General features: G+C 40.5%; 2 protein-coding genes and 1 long non-coding RNA gene across 7 annotated transcripts; 2 read left to right on the top strand and 1 right to left on the bottom strand.

Moving 5' to 3' along the window:
- On the top strand, positions 1-3,001 carry LOC121941770 (caspase b-like). Its single transcript, XM_042484641.2, has 3 exons — positions 1-137; positions 1,870-2,143; positions 2,294-3,001. The coding sequence occupies exons 2-3, from the start codon at positions 1,879-1,881 to the stop codon at positions 2,494-2,496; spliced, it is 468 nt and encodes a 155-aa protein (XP_042340575.2). The 5' UTR covers positions 1-137; positions 1,870-1,878; the 3' UTR covers positions 2,497-3,001.
- LOC148189964 (uncharacterized) lies at positions 2,210-24,645 on the bottom strand. 3 transcript variants are annotated; one of them, XR_015776238.1, is made up of 3 exons: positions 24,417-24,645; positions 20,529-20,716; positions 2,210-2,245 (listed from the first exon to the last, which is right to left on the bottom strand). It is a non-coding gene; the product is annotated as an uncharacterized LOC148189964 (long non-coding RNA). The 3 variants fall into 3 exon arrangements; XR_015776236.1 differs by lacking the exon at positions 2,210-2,245 and adding an exon at positions 17,491-18,143; XR_015776237.1 differs by lacking the exon at positions 2,210-2,245 and adding an exon at positions 18,626-19,813.
- cep170ab (centrosomal protein 170Ab) lies at positions 4,630-23,629 on the top strand. 3 transcript variants are annotated; one of them, XM_088075786.1, is made up of 19 exons: positions 4,630-4,734; positions 7,771-7,913; positions 8,017-8,106; positions 9,644-9,725; positions 9,937-9,992; positions 10,502-10,664; positions 11,027-11,164; positions 11,366-11,818; positions 11,953-12,323; positions 12,467-12,595; positions 12,696-12,828; positions 13,928-15,397; positions 15,911-16,154; positions 16,394-16,502; positions 17,322-17,483; positions 18,067-18,155; positions 18,505-18,598; positions 20,822-20,873; positions 20,980-23,629. In XM_088075786.1, exons 2-19 carry the CDS (start codon positions 7,809-7,811, stop codon positions 21,237-21,239), a joined length of 4,200 nt encoding a protein of 1,399 aa, XP_087931912.1. In that variant the 5' UTR covers positions 4,630-4,734; positions 7,771-7,808; the 3' UTR covers positions 21,240-23,629. The 3 variants fall into 3 exon arrangements, with proteins under 3 accessions (XP_087931912.1, XP_087931913.1, XP_087931911.1); XM_088075787.1 differs by having other exon boundaries at positions 4,632-4,734; positions 7,768-7,913; positions 13,931-15,397; XM_088075785.1 differs by having other exon boundaries at positions 4,632-4,734; positions 7,768-7,913.

The following is a 24,645-nucleotide window of genomic DNA, read 5'->3' as shown; positions in this document are numbered from 1 at the left end:
CCTGAACTCATGTTCTTGCGGTTTGAAGTTGTGAAATTTTAGTTCACCGTATAAGACTGAAAGTTAGAGCAGTCTTCATTTTGCATCTTCAGTAGATTCACTTCTGTCCGGACGACGGTGTCATCACTGGAGCCACGGTAAGATATTCACTTTGACATTAAAAGAAAAAAAAACTGTTCCTACCAATCGCCTGGTCTTAATTAAACTATCGCAGTAATGCGTAAACTTCCTAAAATGTGACTTTATAATGATCATACAATTTAATTGTTTGTCCCGGGTTGATTTTAATGGTCATTGATCAGCATAGCTTGTTTTGTTCTTCTCATAATTCACTGGATCATGAAAACAATGATGACTAGATTTATATTCTGTTTTTAAAATCAAAAAAATATTTTAACAAGATTTTTCTGATCTGTCAAATCTTTGTTTCTGAACAGGCTAATCTGAAACAATTTTTGGTTGATTTAGACATGTATGAGATATAAATAGGAAACATGGAAAAAGAGAAAGTAGTACAACATGCAACACAGACCTTTCGTAGACATTTGACTGATTGTTTGGACTATGAAAAGTTATATTACGCCAAAAATTCACACATCTCCTCTTACCTACAGTGCTTTTTTATCACGCCGTCATGAGCATGAGCCTATCGTCCATGAAAAGTGTGTTGATTCAGTTGTTGGGTGTGTTATATGTGTCTATACGAAAATACTAACAAGGTCTGTGAATTATCTTGAGTAACCGAGTCATGATTTCCGGAAAGAGACCTTGCTGTTGAGTTTTTTTTCCCCCTTGCTTTGAGCACCACAAGCCAAGTGCCATCTGGTTTGAGCTGATATCTCAGACACTCTGAAACTCACTGATAAATAGCACAAAAAGTAAGAGCAAAAATGTGAATTTTTGACCTTGGTACAAACTGTTCCTTCAATATTAACATGTTACATTTGTACAGATATATTAAACTAGAGATTGCAATTTCAGCACCGAAACGTTTGCCATGTCTGGTTTTGGCACGACACGGTCACGTTATCAGGTCAAACCTGGACAAATGTTTTTATACCAAAGGACAATGGGACATGCAGGCATTTGAGGTGTTGTGTTGATTAAACTGGGAGATTTGTGAGGACTGTGCCACATTTAATAGATAGATTGATGGATAGATATTATGTAATATAATGAATAATGAATGCCTGTGAATTTCCAGCTCAGCTCCTACAATAAATCTAAAATACACTGTGTAAACAAAATTGTTACATTCATACTGTTAAGTAGATAAGATGCACCACTGAAACCCCCATCAAACTGTAATTTATGATCCCACAGCCATCAAAGCATAAAAACATGCATTGTATTATTTCTGGGTGTCTGCACTATCAACTATAGCATAGGACCAGAATCATTAGGTCACATAATAATGCTTAGAAACAGTAACTATATCCTACAAGAAGTAAATAAATGATTGATGGTTTGATTGTATTTGCATGACACCTGTAGCCTTTTGGGATGGGAAAAATGGAGCTTTCAATACAAACATTGAGTGTTAACTGCAATGCCAGCTTCTGCCCATGGATGCCGATGTTGAGCGAACAGGTTTTTAATGTTTCTAAACAATGGTTTGAAAGTGTTAAAGTGTTTCAAAGTTTCAAATTTGCCATCTCTAGATTAAACCCCTATGAAAGAATGATCTGTTGGGGTTTTTTTTTTAAGTTCAGGTATAAATGAAACTTACATCATTATCTAACAATCAAAAACACATCTCAATGCACTTTTTGAAGGCCATAACTTGCATGTTGGATTGAACTGCACCTTCAACATTCAGTAAATTCCACACTAACTTGCAAACTGAAAGCTTACATTTCCTCTTTTCAGTGGTCAGAAATGCAGGTTCCTCTTCTTATCTTAAACACTCTGGATGAGCTGGGTGTTGATGAATTCAAGAGGTTTCGCTGGAATCTCACTCAGCCAGTGCTGGACGGATGTCAGCCCATTCGTAAGGCCTACCTAGAGAATGCAGACCGGCAGGACACAGTCAGCAGGATGATAGACTGCTACGGTGAAGAAACAGCTGTGAACATGACTGCTGAAATCTTGAAGAGGATGAACCACAACAACGCTGCGGAGAAGTTAAAGTCAGCATTTGAAGGTGGGGGAGATGATGAGTTTCTAGTAGATGTTCGTAGTGTGTTTTTACCTTATTTTTTTACCTTTCTTTCTTTTCAGCTGATCTGTTGTTCAAAGCTTCCATCTACAGAAAAGTGAGAAATTATTCTTTGTTTCCCTCTTTCATCACCAGGTGGATCAAAAGCTGCAAAACCACCACCTTCACCTCCACCCTCCTCCTCCTCCTCCTCCTCCTCCTCCTCCTCATCTTCCTCTGAGTTAACCCCTGCCGCTGGTGCCTCAGTTTGTGCACAAGGTAGAAGTGTCATCGTGGCACCCAACATCGCAGGCACCAGCTCTGGTGTATCAATTAACATGAACATTAATACAAAATAACTGACTGAACGGTTTACATCCCGTTAAAGATTAAAACAAGTTTTAGGTTAATTAAGAGTGTCTGTGTCAAGCTGAATAACCTGTGCTAGAGGGGTTAATAAATCTGACTGATTTCTGCAAACGCTAAAAAATAAATAAATAAATACAAACCTATAAATTTAAAGTGAAAAGAAATATCTTTCTCTTATTGTATGTACAAGCAATAGGGCGCATGTTAGGCCAATCTGAACTGTGATAGCCTTGTTAATATCAGCACACTTTCTCTATTGTTTCCAAACGAATGAGATTAAAATATTTTTCTCCACAGCAGCAGCCCTTTCTTTTTCCACTTTTTTTTTATTTTTATGTAAATTACGGTCTCCCTGCCCCCTCATCTCAAACTCTGCCACAGCATGTCAGAGCAGTGACAGAAAGACCTGACACTGAAAAAAGAGTGACATAAAGAAAAAAAAACACTGTCACTTAAAAACACATCAAAGAGAATAAAAAAATCAAATCAAATAATTTCATGCCTGTGTTTAAGTTTCTCCGCTATGCTAAAAATTACTGCCACTGTTCTAGTTTCATACTGTTACAGATTTAAACTTTTTGTGATGACACTCATTTGGTTCCAGAGATTAGTGTTTTGGTTTGAGTTTATTAGATTTTTTTTTTTTTAAATGCCAGTTTTAGTGATTTGGTGCCATGCAGAGGCGTAAGGTAGTTATGATGGGTCCCAGTGCACATTATGACTGACAGGCCTTAGTTCACGATTAATTAATCAATATTACTCATTTAGGTGAATAGTTGATAGATTTTTTTAAAATAGTTTACTGACAATAAGCGAATAAACACATTATTTTATCGAATGCTACTGACCATTTTATAAGAAAATGATGATGAAAAGAGAAACACAAAGGAGAGGGATTTATCTTTTTAAGAGCATTTTGTATAGTGAATGGCACCATTTTTATCAGATCATGTGCTGTTCTTGGAATATATGCGCATTTCATTTCATGGAAAAGGGCCCGTTCTCTACCGAAGACATTGTTGTAGTGCTCAGTTTCTTTAGGGGCCTCTTCAACCATCGGGCCCCGATGCAACCACACTGCCTACACTGTTTACATTTATGCCCCTGCAGTCATGAAGTCCCATAATTACTCAGAGTCGACGATTAGCTCTATACCCTCTCCCACATCACAGCTCACATCTTTGACCCCATCTAGTGTTGCACTTGGAAACTGATTCCAAAATCAAATAATGATGCAAGTTTTTCTTTAATGATACAGCACTGAGCTAGCTACAATTCTTTAAAGGGTCCATAATGGTGTGGAACTATTTTGTCTTAATGTAAATTACAATTTAATAATAAAATATGAAAACTAATACTATGATATTGCTACTCAAATGGGTTATAACCTTAACCCTTTGAAGCCTGAATCAACATCAGTTTTCTTATGCTGCATGAAAAACATGGACAAAAAAAGGCAATGACCAACTTAACATTAAACGTTCCACAGAATGCAAGAAATAAGAAAAAGGTGACAAGAAAATGGCCTATAAAAAATAGTTTATTAAAAGAAGGGAGGATTATTATAAAATTGTCAAAAATAGGCAGAAAATGTCTAGAAAACTACTTATAATTTTAATTTCACGTTTACAACTGTGTAACAGAAAAATATAATATATAATATGAACACTTTTTTGAAAATAACACTTTTTAGGTGATTCTCTTTTTTTTCTTTTTCTATTAATTATTTATTTTCACTTATTTTCAGGTATTTTTCTTAATTTTTTTAACATAACTTTTCCTTTCCTTTTTTTTTGCTTTTCTTTTGGTTAAGTTGATGTTGCCTTCCTTACCATGTTTCTGAAAGACATCAAACCAAATTGCTCAGGTTTTACACACAAATTGTCTCACAATAAAAATGATAAACCATGTATTCCTTTTACACTATCAATTTCCCATTCTTATTTTTATATCTAGATCTGATCTATATACCATCATTTTACATGAATTAAATTTCGTACGCTCGTTGCTTGTCCCAAATCCACAACTACTCATCTAATAAGAGCCACTTACGGCTTGCTGTCAGTATTACATAACCTCTTGTGCTCATCCTTTATGCGCGCACAGCGCCACCTGCAGGCTAACACACAGTGATGCTGGAGGAGCTGGGCTGGGCGGCTCACAGCAGCAGCAGCAGCGCTCTTCATAATCCTCCTCATAACCGATGCTGATTGTCCGCGGAGCACCTGGTGAGTGACATCTGTGTTCCTCTGTTTATTTTTGCATCAGGTTTACTGTGTTGTCCTCTGCTGCAGCACCGTGGGTGCTGAAATGAGCATCGCTGTGTTTGTGCGACAAACCTATATGTCGTCCATAACGGGGGAGAGCCTGGGCTGCACAACAGCCTCCATAACCTGATTTACAATAACACGTGAGAACAGTTATCGTAAATCTGTCTAAATTAGCCTCTTTGGGGTTTAAAGAGCGCCTGAACGTATCCTGAACGTTTTATAGGATCAATGCGCTTCAGATGACACGTCGGTAATAAGCATTCGCGGCACACACACACTGTAGCTGTACATTTATTAATACCGTTAATGTGCATGGTGTTTGTATAATAGGTTATTTTTTTGGGTGTATTTTTTTTGCTAGATTTATTAAATGGCTTCATGGTGATCGCTGGGCTGAGACACGGCCTAACTGGGCTAATTTGCAGCAGGCTCTGTCATTGGTTGCCCACAGATCGTTGGCAAGCTCACTTGACGTGTTGTCATTTGCAGGGGAGATTTATAACTGAGCGTGGATGGAGCCGTGTGTGGTCAAGCGTCTAAAAGGGAAATCTGGGCCACTAGAAGCCAGGCCAATATAAGGGTTAACCCTCCATAGGGAGAGAAGAGAGAGAGGGGGGCTGTCAGGTCCCATTGGGATCGAGTTGATGATGCACACACAAAAAAGGAGCCCCAGATATGACAAAGTGTGCGTAATTAAATCCCACTAATTCACCTATGGGATGATTGTTCATAGCGTGAGTCAGCATGGGCCTGTGTGCTGATGATGCTCCTGCAGAGAGACGACCAGCTGTTTGTCTCACTGAAAAGAGCTGTTGTGCTGGTTTGTGTGCATGTGAAGTCTTGACAACTGCACGGGAATCATATGAGAGAATCATGGGGAGCAGAGATGTGGGTTTTCAAGAGGAAAAAAAACAAAAAAAAAACAAACATTATTGCTCTCTTTATCCTCTGTGTCTGTCTCCTGACTTCCTGAATTTCTCAGATCTGTTCTGCAAAGCATCAAATTACATTAGCTGTCCTAATGTACATTTATCATTATCTTGATCTTTCTGGATGCCTTCCTCATAACTGAACCCTATGTCATCCTCACTTCCTCCCTCTCTTTGTGCAAATTTTACTAGGGGTCGACAGATTTTTGGCCTGGCTGATTATCAGGGCCAATATTTGGCATTTTTGTGATTATCTGTATCAGCATCTTATTTTATCAATCGCTGATAAAATTAATGAATGAAAACGTGTGTGTATTACACTCAACTGACACCAAGGAATGCAGTTTACAATACAAGCAAACAAAGTGTCAGCATGGGAGGAACTTTTACTTTTTAAAACCGCAGGGAGCTATTTTGTTCATTCATTTTTTAAATTTAACTTTATTAAAAAAGTTTCTAGGAACTTGATGTATATCTTGTTGAATGTTTCAGATTTTATTAAATATTTATTAAAGGCATTTAAACAAAGTTTTGTGTTGGAATTTGTTATATTCCACATTCTAAATTTTGACAGAGAGATTTTCATTTTTATTGTAAATGCCTATTGGTTGGAAATCTATTATTGCTTTTTACACTTGGGCATGGGCATGTCAGTGGCCTCAGGAGATACTACGGATGGATTACTTAATGTGCCTACTGGGCACAGGCCCAGGTGCTTCTCACTGTCAGGGCTTCCCATAGCATTTAACTGCACAATGTCACTCAAATTAACACATTACAACCAGGAAGAGATTCAAAATGACTACAAACAGATGCAAAGGAACTGTTAAGAGATAAAATAATAACTACAAAAACTTGCAAATCAACCACAAATAGACAAAGTGGCTCCATACATACAACAAAACGACTACAAGGAGACACAAAATTATCACAAAGCAACACTATATGACCAAAAGAGACACAAAACAACTACAAAAACTAACCAAATCAACCACAAGGAGATGCAAAACGACTATAAAGCAACAAAAAAATACACAAAATTACCTTGAAGACACAAAACTACACCAACCACACATAAAATGACTGCAAATAGGCACAAAACACACAATGAGACAAAAATTACCAGAAGACACAAAAGAACTACAAAGAGACGAGACTATATTTAAAGACCAAAACGAGATGCAAAGGAACAGCAGACACAAAATGACAAAAATTGACTACAAAATGAAACAAAGAGACCACAAAATACACAAGATGACTTCAAAGACACAAAAAAAAGACACAAAACAATCACAAGGAGACCCCCCCCCCAAAACTGACACAAATTTTTCAAAGAGAGACACAGAACCCGAAGAAGAGGCATAATGACTACCAAGAGACCAGGTATCGATTAAAAATGTAGAGGCCCCTGTGCACGAAATCTTGGAGCCCCCCCCCCACTTGCACAAAAATTGTCATCACAGGCTGCAGTCTGTGATCACAATCTGAATGACAACACCGGTAGATATCGTCAGTGATACAGGATTTACACAACGTATTTGCAGCAATCAATTAATTAATTCATTTATTTACCAAGTCCAGTCTTGTAGAGCCAGAAAGAGTATTTCCTCTCTGTCAAGTTGGAACAAAGCCTGTCATCCTGTGGTGTGTCCTGTGTTCAAATGTAATTTAGAACAAATTTCCTTCAACTCTTCATCAGCTGCACTAGTCTAGAATAGTTACATTGAGGGTGTAGAGAACAGCATTACTTCTTCTACAGCTGCTAACAGCCCACCATCATTCCCACTTAGAGAATGGGTGAAAAAGAAGCACAGCATTAGGGCTGGGGCACCAGGCCCACAGATCACTAAATCTGTCTCATAATTGGCCTCTAGCTAATACCTGAAATAGCTCATTTGCATATTACACACTAACATTTACAGATGTTTTCTTCTTCTTGTATGAAGCAGCGTGCCTCATTCACGCCTGTTAGCGCTGTCAGATTTTTTTTACTGATCAAAGCATGTCTCATGAAAAGACTCATAGATGGAAAACTGCTGTCTGACACTGTTCCTGTTTTCAGCAGGATGCATTAAGGGTCAAAGGTGAGCTAGCGAGGCAGAGATGAGTCTGACTTCCTGGTTCCTGGTGAGCGGTGGGGGGACGCGTCATCGTCTCCCCAGAGAGATGATCTTTGTGGGGAGGGATGACTGTGAGCTCATGCTGCAGGTACAGTACTCTGAGCTGTCATGTCTTCATCTCGGATGGATTATTATCTAAAGCACTGAGATTAGTGTGGATTACAGTGATTGACTGGATTTTGTGTGTTCAGTCCCGCAGCGTTGACAAGCAGCACGCCGTCATCAACTATGAGCCAAATGCCGATGAACATAAAGTGAAAGACCTGGGCAGCTTAAATGGGGTAAGTGTTTTATTTATCTGCTGTTCTGTGTTCTGTTAACAGCCTTACATACTGAATGCAGAGAGAAAAGACACCATCTCTGATGACAGAGTGTATTAATAACTGAATTTCTATGCATCTGTACATAATAGAGGTCAACCATTATTGTTTTTTTAGGGCCAATACTGATTATTAGTAGTTAATGAGACCGACAATCGATATTCAGGACCAATATGCATTTGCAATAAAAATTTTAATCTTTCTGTCAATATTTAGAATTTGCAATATAACTGTAACTCAAAACCTTACAACCGTAACTTCCAACATGGTATACAAGAAGTATACTAAAGGCATACAGTATATTATCAGTTTTATACTGTGCACTGACACAAGAAGGCTGTTTTTACATCGATCTGCTAAAGTGGGAAAGTTGCTCAGAGCTCATCTGAAATCTCAGTTTAACACAAGCAATATTTTGTGACATCAAATTTAGTCTGGAGTGCATCATGGTCTAATAACGTGATATTACAGTTATGATGTGAAAATACACAGAGAATGGACTTTTCAGTGTAATATTCCAAGCAAATTATTATTATAAAAAAATACTCCGAGCAGGTTGTTTTCATACGTGTTAAAACATGTCAGTAGGGATCTTAAAATTATTTGATTCAGGATCTATAAACTATAGAAAAGTATCTGTGTCAAACTCATTTTAGTTCATGGACTGCGTACAGCCCAATTTGATCTCAATTGGGCAGGACCAGTAAAACTAATGCATAAAAACCTATTAACAAAAACACCTGCAAATTGTTATGAACAGCCTTTCGTGAACAAATTTTGAAGCACAGCCTGAGCTATGCTAGCTTTCTGTGCATTGCGGTGCACACAGGGATGCAATAGGGCGGCGAAACGTGATGTTAAAATGGGGCTAAGAAATTAAATAAAAAGCATAAATATATTTTTACCAAATACAAACTTAAGATGTTCAAGGTGCTTTTTGGCAAGTAGCAGACACACATAAGCCTGTGACGTCGTAACTACACTTCAACAGCGACTTGGCGATAATATAGACTGTCACTCATAGCTTAAACACAAAATTAGCCTTCACAAGTGCATCAATATTAGGTGTGCAAAGTCATCCAGTAAGCTAGTTTGCACCCTTTGGCAGGCCGGTTCTGGCCCCCAGCCCATATGTTTGACACCCCTGCTCTATTTGTCTAAAAAAATTCTTTGCTGCAAATATGAGTTTTGATCAATTGAACTTTGAGGAGTATTAAAATTGTTCTACAAAACTTCCATTTTACAAATAAGCCTAACAACAATACTGTCATATCACAAACAGACCTGGCTTGTGCCAAAATACAGTGTAAACATAACAAAATTATAATTTCAATCAGTAAATATCTATTTCAAGAAGCATTCAGTTCATACTTTGGTAATTGCTTTTTATTTCAGTACTAGGTGCTCCGGATGCAATTCGATCAATACACAAACACTGCTTCACTTAAGTACCCAAATAAATCTGCTGTTCCTTATCAGTCTCTGTTTCTGTTTGCAGACATTTGTCAACGATGTCAGAATACAGGAGCAAATCTACGTAACGCTGAAAATTGATGACAAATTGAGGTTTGGATACGATATCCTTTTGAATATGGTCTTGTCTATCTGTTGAACCCTGTGACACACAGCACAAGGTCAGTGCACATGGACGACACTGTAACTTTATCTGCTCCTGAATAGCTGTGAATGCTCATTGCACTCTGCCTGCTGCATAATAGATGAGGCTATCAGTGCATGTTTGTCACCCCTGCAAAGAGCTCATCATCTTTTCACCTTAACCTGCCTCACATACCAACCTGTTCACCGTGGTTCGAGGAGAGCTGCATATTCCAGAGGAGGCCCTCAAGGTCAGACAGCACCTCGTGCATGTTCATGTGTTAACAGAGAGTAAATATGCCTGCTCACAGAGTACAACCAGAAAGTTCTTGTATTTTTTTCATCAGTGTGTAAAAAAAAAAAAAAAAACTGATAGAGGTGGATTTTAGTCTAAGACAGCGAAGAGTTTTGCTGAACTGGGCAAAATACTACTTCTCAAGATTGATGAATCTGCTGTTTCATCACAGCAAACTGCCCAGGTAGCTGTAGAAAGGATCGGATTTCATCTTAATGAGGAAAGATGAAAGTCCGGCAGTAATATTCAGAATGTCTCCTCAGTTATATGCGTTCACTGAGATAAAAAAAAAAAAAGAAAGAAAATGTACAGTCTGGACTTATCCGCCATAAATATGTCAGACGTGAGTGTTTTCTAAAATGTCCAATAAACAAAATCTGGCTGCCCTTCTATATAGATTTAGCAGCATATTCATGTTTTGCCTCCATCTCTCTCTAAACTCTCCTTGCTGTTGTTGTCTGTCAGCATGAAAAGTTAAGCAGCCAGCTGCAGCTGAACCAGAAGAAACCTCCAGAGGCGGAATCATCCAAATCTGAGGCAAAACCCTGCGAGGCAGCACCAGCGCCAGCGTGTGAGGGAGCCACCGCCAAGCCCCCCGAGGCAAGCAGGGTGGAGGATAAGACAACAGGTGAGAGTTTCTAAGTTTGCAGTCTGCATGATGAAGGTTACAACGATGACACAGATCTCAGTCTTTGGATGCCACTTTCACAAAGTCAGTGACAGGGTAACATATTCATGGTTAGTTATGTTTAAGTGTTTTAGTGCTGAAAAGGTCAGGCAATTAGTTTCTCAACAATTTTTAGCTGATCACGATTCTGAGTTTGATTATCTTATTCTTTTCTTCGTTTTAGACTTTTATTAACTGAATATGTTTAATTTTTGGTCTGTTGGTCAGACAACAAAAGCAATTTTAAGGGTCTACTGAATAAAGCAGTTTTACATTTTGTAAGACTGTAAGACCAATCTGACTAGACGGGCTGTTTTTGCCAGGGGATGCTGCAGTATTGCACAGAATCACGCCACTCTATGGCCAGCCGGCCTGGTGGGGAGATGGAGATGCTGAGGACCAGCAACCTGGGAGGCCTGAGGAAAGGAGCTCAGATCGGAAGAGAGAAAAAGCTGAAACTGGTATTTACATTCCTGCAAAAGAGCCTGCTTTATGTGATCTATGATGTAGTTGATACGGCAATTAACTTAGAAAATCTATATTAATATCCATATTAATTTTTGATTGGATCTGTTTTCGGCAACTTTAAGCTACTATAGCTACTTTCCTTACTTTTAGTGGATTAAGTGGAGCTAAATACATGTTTGCTTTAACTCCGACAGACACAAAGAAAAGCACAGAGGTCTCAAAGTCTGCCCCGCATACAGCCTCCAATCAGGAGCCGAGCTACTTTGAGATCCCGACCAAGGATTCTCACTCAGCAGGTAAAGTGAGTGGTGATGCCCCCTCACGAGAGCAAGAGGCTGCTGCTTCCTCTACTGCAGAGCCGGTCCATGGCCACGCCTCCTTCACCATTGAGTTTGACCCCGGGGCATCAGGTAAAGTGACCGTCAAAGATCGAGTGGCAAAGGTGGGACCGGAGACCAGGCCACGTCCTAAAAGGGCCGTCGGGGAGGAGCTGAGTCCACTCCAGACAGCCATGGTAGCTGCGGAGGTCAAAGTCGCCGACTGGCTGGCCCAAAATGAGCTGCCATTGGCTCTGAAGGACACGGTTGCAGAGGATGATGGGGAGAGTGTGAAGAGTGATGTGCCTGTACAACTGAAGAGTCTTAAAGGTATGTGCACCCATTTCTGCTGCACGTTTCTGCATTTATTAAAGGATGTTTGTCGTTCCTGTTTCCTTCTACTCTCCTTGTGTCTTTCGTTACATTCTGACCTGCTCCCTTCTTCTCCGCCCTTCCCATGCCAGGCAGTAAACATGAGGACGGTACTCAGAGCGACTCAGAGAATGCGCTTGGCGAGCAACGCAGGGCTGCAGCGATGGAGGAACGCTCGTGGGGGCTCTGGGGCGGTGCAGGGATGAAGATCAGAGAGGGTCGCGCTAATGTGCCAGAGGGGCTGTTTGCAGAGGAGGACAGTCCTGCACGCCGTCGCAAGTCTTCGACATCCAAAGTGGTGGGTGGATTCGTGGAGAGGCGACGTGGCTCGGCACCACATCAGCAGAGCAGTCGTGATGAGTGCTATCACCATGGGGATGATTATAGTGACAGGGGGACCTATACCATTGAGCTGGAGAATGGAGATCATGAGGAGGAAGAGGCCAGGAAAATGATCGACAAGGTGCGGAGGAAATAAAATTTAGGATTAAGCCCAATGTCTAGGCAGCTTCTGGTTATATCATAAAAGAGTAATTTCCATCTATGTATGTGTATGCTTGTGCACTTCTGCATATGTGTGTGTGTGTGTGTGTGTGTGTGCCACAGGTGTTTGGTGTGGATGAGCAGGAGGGTGTGTGTGTGTCCAGGATGGGGGGTGCTGAGCAAAGAGAGAGGGTCTCCTCTCAGAGGTCTGGTACAGGAGACAGAGGAAAGCCAGGACGCATGGAGACAGAGGTGCAAAAACTGAACTTTTATATTTAAACCAGAAAGTTGTCAGGTATCTAAACACTAACTTTAATGTTTCTCTGGTATCTTTCATGCTGGTTTTGTCCAGGTACTATCTGAAGAACTAATGGTGGGTGGTCCTCGCTGGGTCTCACAGTGGGCTACTCTGGCCGCCAGTCACATCAGAACAGACCCCGAGGGATCAGGAGGGGAGAGTCACATCATGGTGACAGAGGACAGAGGTACTCATGTCAAATTTGAACAGAAAAGACAGAAAATGTTTGCTTGGTCAGCTCATTTGAAGTTGGAGTTACATAGTGCGGCCTTAGCTACCACTTTCTGTGCTGTAACTCTGTGAAGGACCTTTTCACGCATTTTTCAGCCTGATAAAAATGACACTGCCTGACAACAATGACTTCTCCGAGGGGAAGCCAAGGGGCCAAGGAACGCCTGGTACAATTCATAGACTGTAGAAACAATGGAAGTAGCTACTGCGACATCGCCTTTTGGTTTGTGGACTCTTGTTCTTCAAGCTTCGAGTTCAGTATTTTGGCAGCCGACATTTTGATTTTTGGATCCAAAAATATTTGGGCGAGAGGGTGGATCTGACTGAAAAGCTCAGAACACTATCAGCAGACAGTCTGTCACCCAAAAATAACCCAACCTGCATTATTCATAACTTTAAGCCTTAATAAAAAAAAAAAAATTAAATGAGTTATATGAAAATTCAGCCCCAGTATAGTTGTCATGTAGGGAGAAGTTAACCATAGTCACCGAAGGTTGCCACGTGGTACAACTGCGCCTCTCCCAGCAAAAATGTTTTGACACCAACATTTCTGCCTTTAAGAGGCTGTGTGCTCATTTTTCATCCCAAGGTATCCATTGATATCAACCGTGTCCGCATAGCTTGTCGGGAAGGGGGCTAGATATCGCTATAGTTTGGCTAAATTTTGGCCAATTTCACTGGGGTCCCTTAAACTCTCACCTCACGATATCCGAATGAAAACGCAATCTATGGGTATTCACAAGTCTCCTTTTAACTTGAGAAGGCCTGTTACCATTAAATGTTTTATTCCTTACAGTAATTTTACTCCTTTAAATTAAAGCTGTATATTTATCTTTGTCCACCGCTATGAAACATTTCTGGGGGCCCCACTTCCCAACGATTCATTAAAGTATGAAGAACATAAACATATCATGGTTCATCTGGCAGAAAGAAAATCACTGAATTAAAACTATAAAGCCACTGCATCAGCTCTACTCACACACCATCCGCCATCAATGTAATACCCATTTATCTGAGGACCTACTTTACTAACAGTATTTTTTCTCTCTTTTCAGCAGAAATAAGTGAATCCAGCCATTCAGCCTCATTTACTTCATCTGGCTACACAGAGCGTAAGAGAAGAACTCTGCCCCAGCTGCCTGGTGAGGAGCTCTCCCTCGGAAGGAGGACGCCAGGTGCAGGCCTGCGTACAGATATGGGGGAGAAACAAGACACGGAGTTACAGGAGAAGGAGAGCCAGGAGGAGAAGATGGTCAGAGGAAAGAATCGGCATGGCTCTGGAGGTGTGGGCAGTCATGGTGGCAGCCCTAGTCGCTCCTCACCAGCCAAGTCGCAGGACAGTGCTGGTGGGAGATCAGGACGGTCAGGTGTGTTGGCCAAGCTCCCCCCTCGTCCACTGACTAGCGGGGAGAAAAGAATGGAGGAGGCACGGAGGAGGAAAAAGGAAGAGGAGAAGGCGAGGGAAAGCAGTGGGAAGCCATTATTGAGGCAGGAGAGTTTTACTGTTGAGAAACCGAGCTCCAACGTGCCTATTGAGCTCATTCCTCGAATCGATGGGCTCACGGGCAGCAGGACTCAGACTAAGGAGACCGGCATTGACAGTGCCACACTGCAGAAAGATTCAGAAGCTGTGGCAGCCTTTTTAGAGACCACTGTGTCAGACCAAGGTGATCCACCAAGTCAGTCCATCGAAGGTTCCATGTCCCCAGAGTCAGACGTGGACACGACCAGCACAGTAAGCCAGGCTGAGGGAGCGAGAAAAGTTATCCAGAAACGTCGGACTCTTGCAGGACAGCAGAAGGAGAGAACGGTGGTGTGCTCATCCGGCAAAGGCCCCGCTGTGGGCCGAGAGACCCAGGACAGGAGGGTCAAGACCAGGGCATCTGGGCCTGCGCAGCCCAGCCGCCCCTGGACCTCCCTGGACCTCACTGATGATGATGTCAACTCTAACTCACTCCTCTCTGACTCCCAGCCCACCTCCACACAGGAATCTAGAAGCTCACATACCAGAGCCCAGACTGGGAGCACCACAGTGGGGGCGAGCACCAAGTCCAGTCGGGCTAAAATCACCCAGCCTCCAGCCTCCTCCACAGCTAGTAAAACCACTAGTGTTCCTAAGCCCAGGCCCACCAGGGCATCTCTGTTGAGGCGAGCCCGGCTCGGGGACTCCTCAGACACCGAACCTGCTGATCTTGACCGCATGTCTGTAGCTTCCGAGGCCTCCACCGCTAGTTCCACATCCAGGACGGGGATGGCAAAAAGAGGAATGTCCAGGATAGAGGCTCTGGCACAGCCAAGGAGGCCGAGGGTGGGCTCCCCGTCCGCCCAGAGTGACTCAGAGGCCACTGTGACAAGGAGTAGAGGTCTGGGGGCCCGCAGTGCTGCAGGTGATTATGCCATCAGACAAGGACTGAGAGGGTCTAATGTTACTTCAGTGTCTGGACCCAGAGCAAGAGCCAACAGCGCCTCCAAGCTGCCTGACAAAAGTAAAGGGACGTCCTCCTATGGGCATGTCACACCTGCATGTAAGTAGTTTTTTCCATTTCCTTCCATTCCCATTGGAAATGGAAGTAGTGTTAACGTTCACACATTTCGTTCATTCCATGTTCCAGCTGATGCTTTACTAAATATTATACAATTATCTGTAATTACTTACTTAATTTGTATTCCTCATATTAATTGTTTATAAAATACAAAAATGACAAAAAAACAATACTTGGCACCCCTGTAACGATACAATACTGCCACACAAAAAAATCATGATACTATGCTGTATCGATTTTCTTCCTCAAGCCCTAGAACAAAGTGGAGCATTAAACAGTTAAAGATCCAGATCTTTTTCTCAGGAGTTGATGGAGACCAAATCAGGGCTTAATGGAGAGGGAATATTTGACCTACATTTGTCAGATTCCCAGAAATGTGACTCAGAATAAATGCTAATATTGCTCGCTGTTTGCTAACCTGTTTTCCACATAAATCTGAATGTTGTGTTAAAAACACATTTTAAGTACAATTTAAACTTTCTCTCCTAATACTAGCGGGCACTCGGTGGCGTCGTGTGCCTGTGGAGTATGCATCCACCTCGGAGGACGAGTATGGCTCAAACCGCCACATGTCAAAGCAAGGCCACACACGACCGTTCCCCTCCACTCGGGTAGCCCAACTAGGAGGTTCAGCCCCAGCAACTCCTAATCCTGCAGGCCTGTCTGCCCTAAAGCAGCACTCTAGAGAACAGGACGAGTATATGAGGGACTGGACAGCACACAGCGAGGAAATAGCCAGGTATGTGGGTGAGAAGTACTCGAGTGCAGTTTGGGAACAGTCATGAGTCATGATTACAGTATTCAAAAATGATTCTCCTGCAAAGAGGTACAAAATTATTTTGCATTGCTTCATTTTGGCTTGTGCAGTGTTGTAGTGCATGAAGAACATTAAACAAATATCACCAAGGAAAAAAAGATGGAAAAAATGTTTTACCATGTATATGAGATGGTGATTTTATATTTGTGTTTGTTCATCAGGATAAGCCAGGACCTTGCCAAAGACCTGGCCATGCTCGCCAGAGAAATTCATGATGTGGCCGGAGAGATCGACTCAGTCAGCCCTGCAGCCACCGACCCTGGAGCTCTGGTAGTCAACACATTATATAGTTATTAGGCAGATGCTATTAGCACCGAGATGTCCGTTGCCAACTATGGTATTTACACTCGGGTGTATATTCCTGTATATACATATATATATATATATGTATATATATATTCCTGTGTTGCAGCAATGTGTCAATATGACGTTTACACGAACCAGTCTATTCAGCTATTCTGCTAAAGTTTATGTACAGTGTGCATTCAGCAACTTTATGCATTCTAAAAACTGAAAATAATGAGTCGGCTAAGTCTAAAAATAATAAGTCAAGGTAAACACGTGGCTCAAAGCCCAATCCAACGTGTGAAAATGCTGTATTTAACCAATTCATCCACTACATATTACACCATGCTTGGATTGTGTTGCTTTTTGTGCTTCATCACCTGACCGCCTGACAAGAAATTTGTAAAAAAAAAAAAAAAAAAAAAAAAATCATAAATTTACCACTTTATTCTCAGAGCATCTGAGATCGATGACCTCTTTGCCCGCTTTCGACCTTGATTTGTCAATGTGACAGGTACTAGCCAATCACAGCATTCAGTGGGATCCATAACAGCGTTGTAGGGATGAGTGCAAACAGCCCAATAGCTACAGTGTCATTTCTCCCACCCAGGTGTAAATAGATATTCCAAAACTATTACTTTGATTTCTGCTAGATTAGACACTAACAAAATATTAAGATCTCCATGTATTTGCTGCTACTCAGATTAAACCTGTTCTTAATAAAATCTAATTATGCAAAACTGAACACAAGTAGAAACTGAAGATGTAACATTTATTGCGTATTTAATTTTAATTGTGTTTTAGTTGGAGGAGCGTGTGTTTGATGACAGCTTGGACCCGAGTGGTCCTTCTGCAGAGCACAGCAGCATTTTAGGAACCAACGGGCGGCCTGTGGAGCTTCGACCCCGAGGCTCTGGTGGACAGAGCTCCCGTGCCATCCGCCGACAGACATGGAATAGAGATGATGTGAGTCCCTATTTCAATATTAAATTTTACTCTGCTCTTGACATATACAGGCATTCTGCAAACCATAGGGCTATTCCAGAGTTTGTTTGTTTTTTTCTCAAGCAAGTCTTTACTGCAAGCAGGAGTGAGGAGAAACATTTGGAACTTTTAGTATACAGAATGTGTTAGTGTGAACGCTCCTTTGATATTTCAGACTTAAAATGTAAGTCATGCAAACTTAATTTAACACCTGCGCAGCAGTTTACTGTCGGAGCATAATGTACTTTTATCAACATGTCAGTCTGTATGACAGTGTGCCACTAGAGGGAGCTCCCTACATGGCAACTAAAGAGACAGACTGTGTGTCTTAGTTGACTCAAAGCTACTGCCTGATCTTATAAGAAAGAATATGTCTGTGTAAATGTATGAATCGGTAAAGGCATGCACAGTCGTCATGGCTAGAATACACCTAAATTCTGCAACAACACTCAAACAGGTTATTTTAAATTCTACAGTTTATTTCTACAATTTCCCCATCTACATTAATTGAATGCCATTGCTAATTAAAAGTGACACTGATGTGTTTCTTTTAATCATCTGTCAGTCGGTGCTTGACAGTTTACTACTAGCATCTGTGACTCAGCTCTCAGCGAGGATACGTCAGTCTGTTGACAAAACAACCTGCAAAATCAGGTGAGAATCACATCACTACAGCAATTTGGTCCATGAAGGAATGTGCTGTTATTGTAATCTGGTGTAAATGTTATATGGAGAAACTGACAAATGCAGGACAGAGTTGTTAAGAATAGAAACACATATTAAGATTCCTGTTTGTGCTTGATGTTGAAAATAGGCCAAGCAACACAATCTGAGTGGCACATCACAAAGGTTTACACCGACAGCTACATGTCCTTTTTTCAATCCTACGATCTACAGTAGATGAATGAAATCACTTATAACATTCAACATCTATCAAGAGGTATTCTGAAAATATTTTCATGTATTTTGCTTTTATCTATTTTTGTACCAACTTGGCCTCCAGGATCCTCTTCAAGGATAAAGAAAGGAAATGGGAAGAGATTGAGAACAAACTGCAGGCGGAGCACGACTCACTACTGCTCAAGAGCTCCAATAAGGTGATGAGCCTGTCCACTTCTCACACTTTGTTTTGTCTGCTGAAAACCCGTGAAATAGACAAGACAGCAATATTCTTAGACACGATAGCAGCATGACTCTGGAGATGGAATGCCTGTCGGTCCACCTTTTCGCCCAGACTGAAATCGGCTCTCTATTCGAGGCATTGTCATGAAATTTGGCTCAGACATTTATGCTCCCCTCAGGTTGGCTTGTAATCACTTTGGTGATCCCTCAACCTTTCCTGTAGCACCAGCAGATGATTTGTCTGATACATTGGTACTTACAAAAGTAATGACATTCCCATGAGCCTCAGATGTACTTTGCGTTTATTGCTAAATAGCAAAGGTTGTAATGCTAGCTTGCTAGATTAAGATAGTGGAAATGGTCAACATTAAACCTGCTAAACGCCAGAATATCAGCATTTTCATTGTGAGCATGACAGCATGCTAAAGTTAACATTAACCTCAAATCCAAGTACCCATAGATTTTTATAATACCAAAATATTAGACCAGGGGTGGTGCCTATTCATACCAATGGATCTGTTTGCCTGGCACATACGCTGAAAAAGTTTTCCAGTTTCTGGGTTTAAATTAACTTGGGTATACGGCCCACTGTGCAGTAGTGTTTCTCCTGCTGGCCCCCCCGTGATTTCTGGCTCAGCTCAAAGACTTAATATGCGGCTCAAAGACTGAGCGGCTCTTCTGCAGGCCCGTTAAAGCCTCATAGAGCTGCTAGCATGGTTGTAATGTTTCAGGCATTGGTGCCCCGCTGGCCACCATTGCCATTATCAATTATATTTGGCTGAATTTAAATTGTGACATCAGGTGACCAAAATTCAATGTCTGGACAATATCTGATGCAAACGCAAATTTGACATAGATAACTGACAAAAGATGACGTTGATATTTTGTCGGTTTTAAACTGTGTTGTTAGGTAACCAAAACCCAACAGATTCCAAATGTCGCTTGCCAACGTCGCGTTGAAGTAGAATGACATTCAATCGTAAAGAATTAAGAAAAAAAACAAACTGCAAAACAATGTTAATGTCCAGACATTTTTGGCATTTAAAAAACTCTCTTCTTCGTATGTCATTCTAACCAAAATTTAACAGCCGTCCAGCATAAGAGTCCAACGTCTTCTGACGTCATATTGACATCTGGTGTAAGCTGGCTGTGGTGACGATTTCAGTCTGGATTCAGTCTGGATATTTTGTCTGGAAAAGCATGAAAACTTTTGTTGATTCAGAAATGATGTCTGAATGATGATGTGGTATTAATCATGGCTGAATAGCTCTACAGAAAGACGGTCATAAAAAAAGGCAATGTGTCCTTGTGTGGATGTGCATGTGTTGGCGTGTGGGTATTCTGTCCTCTTACACTTACAACTGCAATATATATTTGACTATAATGTGCTCAAGAACACCGCAGGGTGACACAAGGTGCTGACTGCTCTGCAAACCATAACTTTTGCAAGTGCATTGTGCCTGTTAATTGTTAGGCATTTTGATAACGTCATCAGACAAACTCATTTCAGAGAAGTCTAATCAGCATAGTGTTATCTTTTTGGCTTTAGTTTGGCATAAATTAATACAAAAAAAAGCAGATTGAATGGGAAATTTGATATGGCTACAGTGATGAATTATTTTACCTAAGTGTTTGTTTATGTAAGTAATCCATTAGCTTCTCAAAGGATGAGATTAATGTTACAGTGTTTCACTCTTCTTTCTCTGCAACCGTACAAACCACACAATATCTGATTACTCACTGAAGCAATCACAGTGAGTGCTGACACCATTACAGCTGTCTGAAGGATCAAATCAAAGGGAATCACTTCTGCAGACACCATTTTGACTACCTTGCAAATTCCCTTTCTGGAGAGCAGAGCACACCAAATCTTGTTGTTTTGATGGAGGAAAAAAAAAGACTTACGAGCTGTTGCAGGTGCACAAAGTTAGGGTGCACAAAACTTCTGCTTCTCTCGAGGGCCCGGTCATAAATCCTTCTTATAATCCGGCCTGGCCTCATGTGAACCCCTGAAGATATATGTCTATCCACCACACAGTCACAGAGCTCATAAAGCATCACTGAGGGACCGTGGCACTGCTCCAAGCTTATTCCTGCAGCAAAGAAGAGATGAACGAGTTGATTTATATGGTGTTTGACCTTTCACTCACTTAATCACATCAACTAATTAATTTCTTAAATTTATGTTCTTTTAACAGGAGATTTCAAGCATTATTCAAGACCTGAGGAGAGTGGAAAGACAGCTGCTCGGTATGGATGTGATGCTTTCCATTAGTTTTTACACATCAAATTACAAGTGTCTGTTTGGAGTTCACAGGAAATAATTTCAAATGTTTCTCCTGCGCCAATCTGACAGTAATTGACATGATGGTGGACCCAGATGGCACCCTGGATGCCCTGTCCAATCTGGGTCTGACCAGCCCTCTGACTGACCAGAATATCAGCCCCGGGACTCAGCAGGGGGCGTCTGTGACGCACCCCGGAGGTGAAGCTTCCCCCAGCATACTCTCCTCCAGGCCTGAAGGACAGGCCAGTGAACCCTGTGGGGCTTCAGGCCATGCAGAGGTGGCAGAGCGAGACCCAGGGCCCCGACAGAGCCCGAGATCCTACAACTGATACACCAAGGACATGACTCAGAATGCATCCTTTATGTTGGACATATCCTGACGGTGTGAGGTTTGAAGTATTTGGTTTCAGATGACAGAGAAAAAAAGGATAATGCCTGTTAAGTGGGAAAGCCTAACTGCCCGAACTGTCAATCAAAGTGACTCGTGATCGGACTTTGTAAAAGTCCAACACTACCAAATAGCAGCTCTTGTCCAATATACAACATAAAAACCTTACAGTATTAATTGGTGGGTTTTATGAAGAAACTATGACATAATATACAGTAACCCATCTGTGTCTTTGTGTTACAGCTCATTCTTATTATCAATTATCCTTAAAAATATTGAAAAAAGAACAGATGTAAAAGATGAGAGGACTTAATGTTAACGATAAACTTTCCAAATTCCTGCTTAAATTCTTTGACTGTGTTTCGTTGTCATTACAAGCCTTAAAATCGTTCTGTTTGAATCATAAGCTTGTCAGTCTGCTGACTTTAAGAGTAACTCTGGTATTTTCAAAGTAGACCTTATTTTCTCAAGTTTTTGTTTCTGAGTGACTAATAGGAACAACATTGATCCAGTATTCAGCGAAGGGGCTGCAGCAGCGAAACATGCGGCAATGTAACCATCCAGGGCATTCATGTGCCACTAATTTACATCCACTAAAAGTTTATTTGTTGCCTCAGACAGGCTCAGATTATTATTCAAAGTTTTTGACATTATAAAAAGGATCCCTACAGACAGATGTTAATGTTAAAGAGGAAGATTCATCACTCTGAAACCACCATTGCCAAACCCAATTTATGACATTTAAATAAACAGTAATTTAAGCATAGAGACAGCATATTTTCACATCTAACTGGCTGAATTAAGAGTTTATTTCAACCAAACCAGAGTTGGTGATTGTTGGAACAGTGAAAATATGAATCAAGGCATTTTTTTGTTTGTCTCATTCTGTTTCTGTTGACTTTGAATAAAGTGTTTAATAATAATACAATTGCTGTTTATTTTAACTGAGCTGAGATAAACTCTTAATTCAGCCAGTTAGATGTGAAAATATGCTGTTTCTATAAATGCTAAAATTACTGTTTATTCAAAAGACATCTGGGGGATTCGGCAATGGCAGTTTTGGGGCTGTTTCTGGTTAAATTAACAGGATCTTACTCTTAAACAAAAGGGTCTGTATCTGTTGTCAGTGGCAAAAATAAGCACTTTTAGTGGATGTTAACTGACATTGCGCTATCATCCATAAGCATTTCCAGCACCCTGTCTCTCAATATTTGACCAGTTTCAAATATTATTACTCCCATTAGTCACTTAGACACAAAAACATGAGAAAATTAGTCTAGGTTGAAAAATATCAGCTACCCTTTAAGGCCAATGCAGAAACCCAAACTGGAAAGGTGCAATTGTGTCAAAAAAGGATTTAGCACAAGTATAGGCTATGTGAAAAGTGTTCCTCTATCCTGCCATAGACTTATTAATAAAGACAAATAGATTATTTCAATCCCCAAATCTGTCTCGGTAATGAATTTCCATCAGAAAAGGCCACGTTGCTTATTTGCTGGGAAAAGAACTGGGTCTGTACAGTACGTACCAGTGTATATGTTTATTATAGTTAAATCAAAAACTCCCATCCATTCCTTCTTTTTCCCCCTGTGGCAATGAAATTTGAAACCAGTGTATCAAAGACAGGTTGTGTGTGTTAATAGCAACTATAACATCTAATGTAGCGCCCAGAAAGGTTTTCCAAATGTATTTAGTCACAAGTGCCCTGGATCAAACAATCATTACAGTTCGAGATGAGAGATGCTACAGTGTATAAGAAAGGTGGAGGTAAAGTTTGTTTTGCACATTACAAAGCTGATATATGTTAATATTCATCTCTGAGGGACCAGAACATGACCTACAACGCTCTTTAATCATGTTGATGTCCTTGACCAAAAACAAATCAGGGTGAAAGCCAGCTGCCCGTAAGGTTTGTCAAATCATTTTCTGACCACAAACAAAAAGTTTTGTTTGAACCAGCATAGACAGGGGCTACCTCCGAGTCCTGCAGCTGCATTTTACCACTAACGATGCAATGGAAGGATGGATGGTGTAATGACTGTAGGTTTTCCAATGTCTTGCCTCATACCAATGTTTACACATGAATGTAACCTTATCAGAACTGTTGAAAAATTTTAGCCAAAACAACTTGAATAAAGATTGATAATTGCATTGTGTGCTCAGCACCTACTGTACTTTGTCTTTAATTCTGTTTGAGCATTCAGAGAATTTTTGTTTGGATGTTTTGTATGAAGTTTTTTTTTCTTTGTAATGAGTTTAGGTTAAATGTTGACCTTGCAATACCTGTGTATTGTTCGTCTCATTTCCAATAAAATGCATGATAATCATGAATTACCCCGTTCTATTTTTCTCACATGAATTACACTGCAGCGCAAGTTCTGTGTTAATCAGAAGTCATGGAATTGTTTTGGATAGTGATGTAAATTAACTCACTGAAACCTGGAGTAACGTCAATTTCCTTGTGCTCCTTTCAGATGACTTTCACAAGTATTTAAACGTTGTTAAATGTTCCACAGATTGCAAAAAAATAATAAATTTATAAAATCATCTGTCAAAAAGCTAGGGGAAATATATAGGGGAAAAAATCTAGGGGGAAAGCTATTTTTACAGCTATCATAATTATTTAAAATTATGTTACAGAATCATTATATTTTTGAAGCACTGCTTCCAAGTCTTGTTTATGTTTGTTTTTTTAATTTCTTTCTTTTTTTTAATCAATTGTCAGGTCATTTTTTTCTGTACTTTTTACTAATTTCTTGCTGATTTTTGGTTCATTTCTTCTTCTTTCAAAGGGATAATTCATTACATTTAAGTGCTGTGCTCAGTTTTGAGGTTGTACTGTTGCCACTCTATAGCCTACTGTTAGATTTAAATTTTACATGCAAACATATGATATGCTTATAAAACATTACGCATCATAGATTAAATCACACAACCTTACAAACTATGCCTTTAGTTAAAATGGCTTCATGTCCACTCCAAAACATTAAAATGAGGCGTGCATGTTAACGTATCTTAAACTCTCTGAAAATGGTAACTCTGCATTATTAGTCATTTTACTTTTGAAACTTAAAAATATTTCAACCACAAAATAAACATCTATATATCAATTACTCACCGCACGTCACCCTCATTTCAGGAGGAAAACTTTTTGATTTTTTTTTTTTTTTTTTTTTCGCCTGCCTCCTAAACTATAATCTATATCAAAACAAACATCCGTTTGCAAACTCTGCATCAACGTGTACAGTAAAATGCCAGTATCGTTTATCCAGTCGTATGCTCGGGACTTCCCAAACATTTTCAAAAAACGTTACAATAAAAGACACTTCCGCCTTAAAGTAGCGCGC

This window comes from Plectropomus leopardus, chromosome 3 (genome assembly GCF_026936395.1).
Source record: "Plectropomus leopardus strain MGB_pleo_1.0 chromosome 3, ASM2693639v1, whole genome shotgun sequence".
Taxonomy (NCBI): Eukaryota; Metazoa; Chordata; class Actinopteri; order Perciformes; family Serranidae; genus Plectropomus; species Plectropomus leopardus.
Note: the sequence above shows the minus strand (reverse complement) of the source record. Positions and strands in the feature narration are given on the sequence as shown.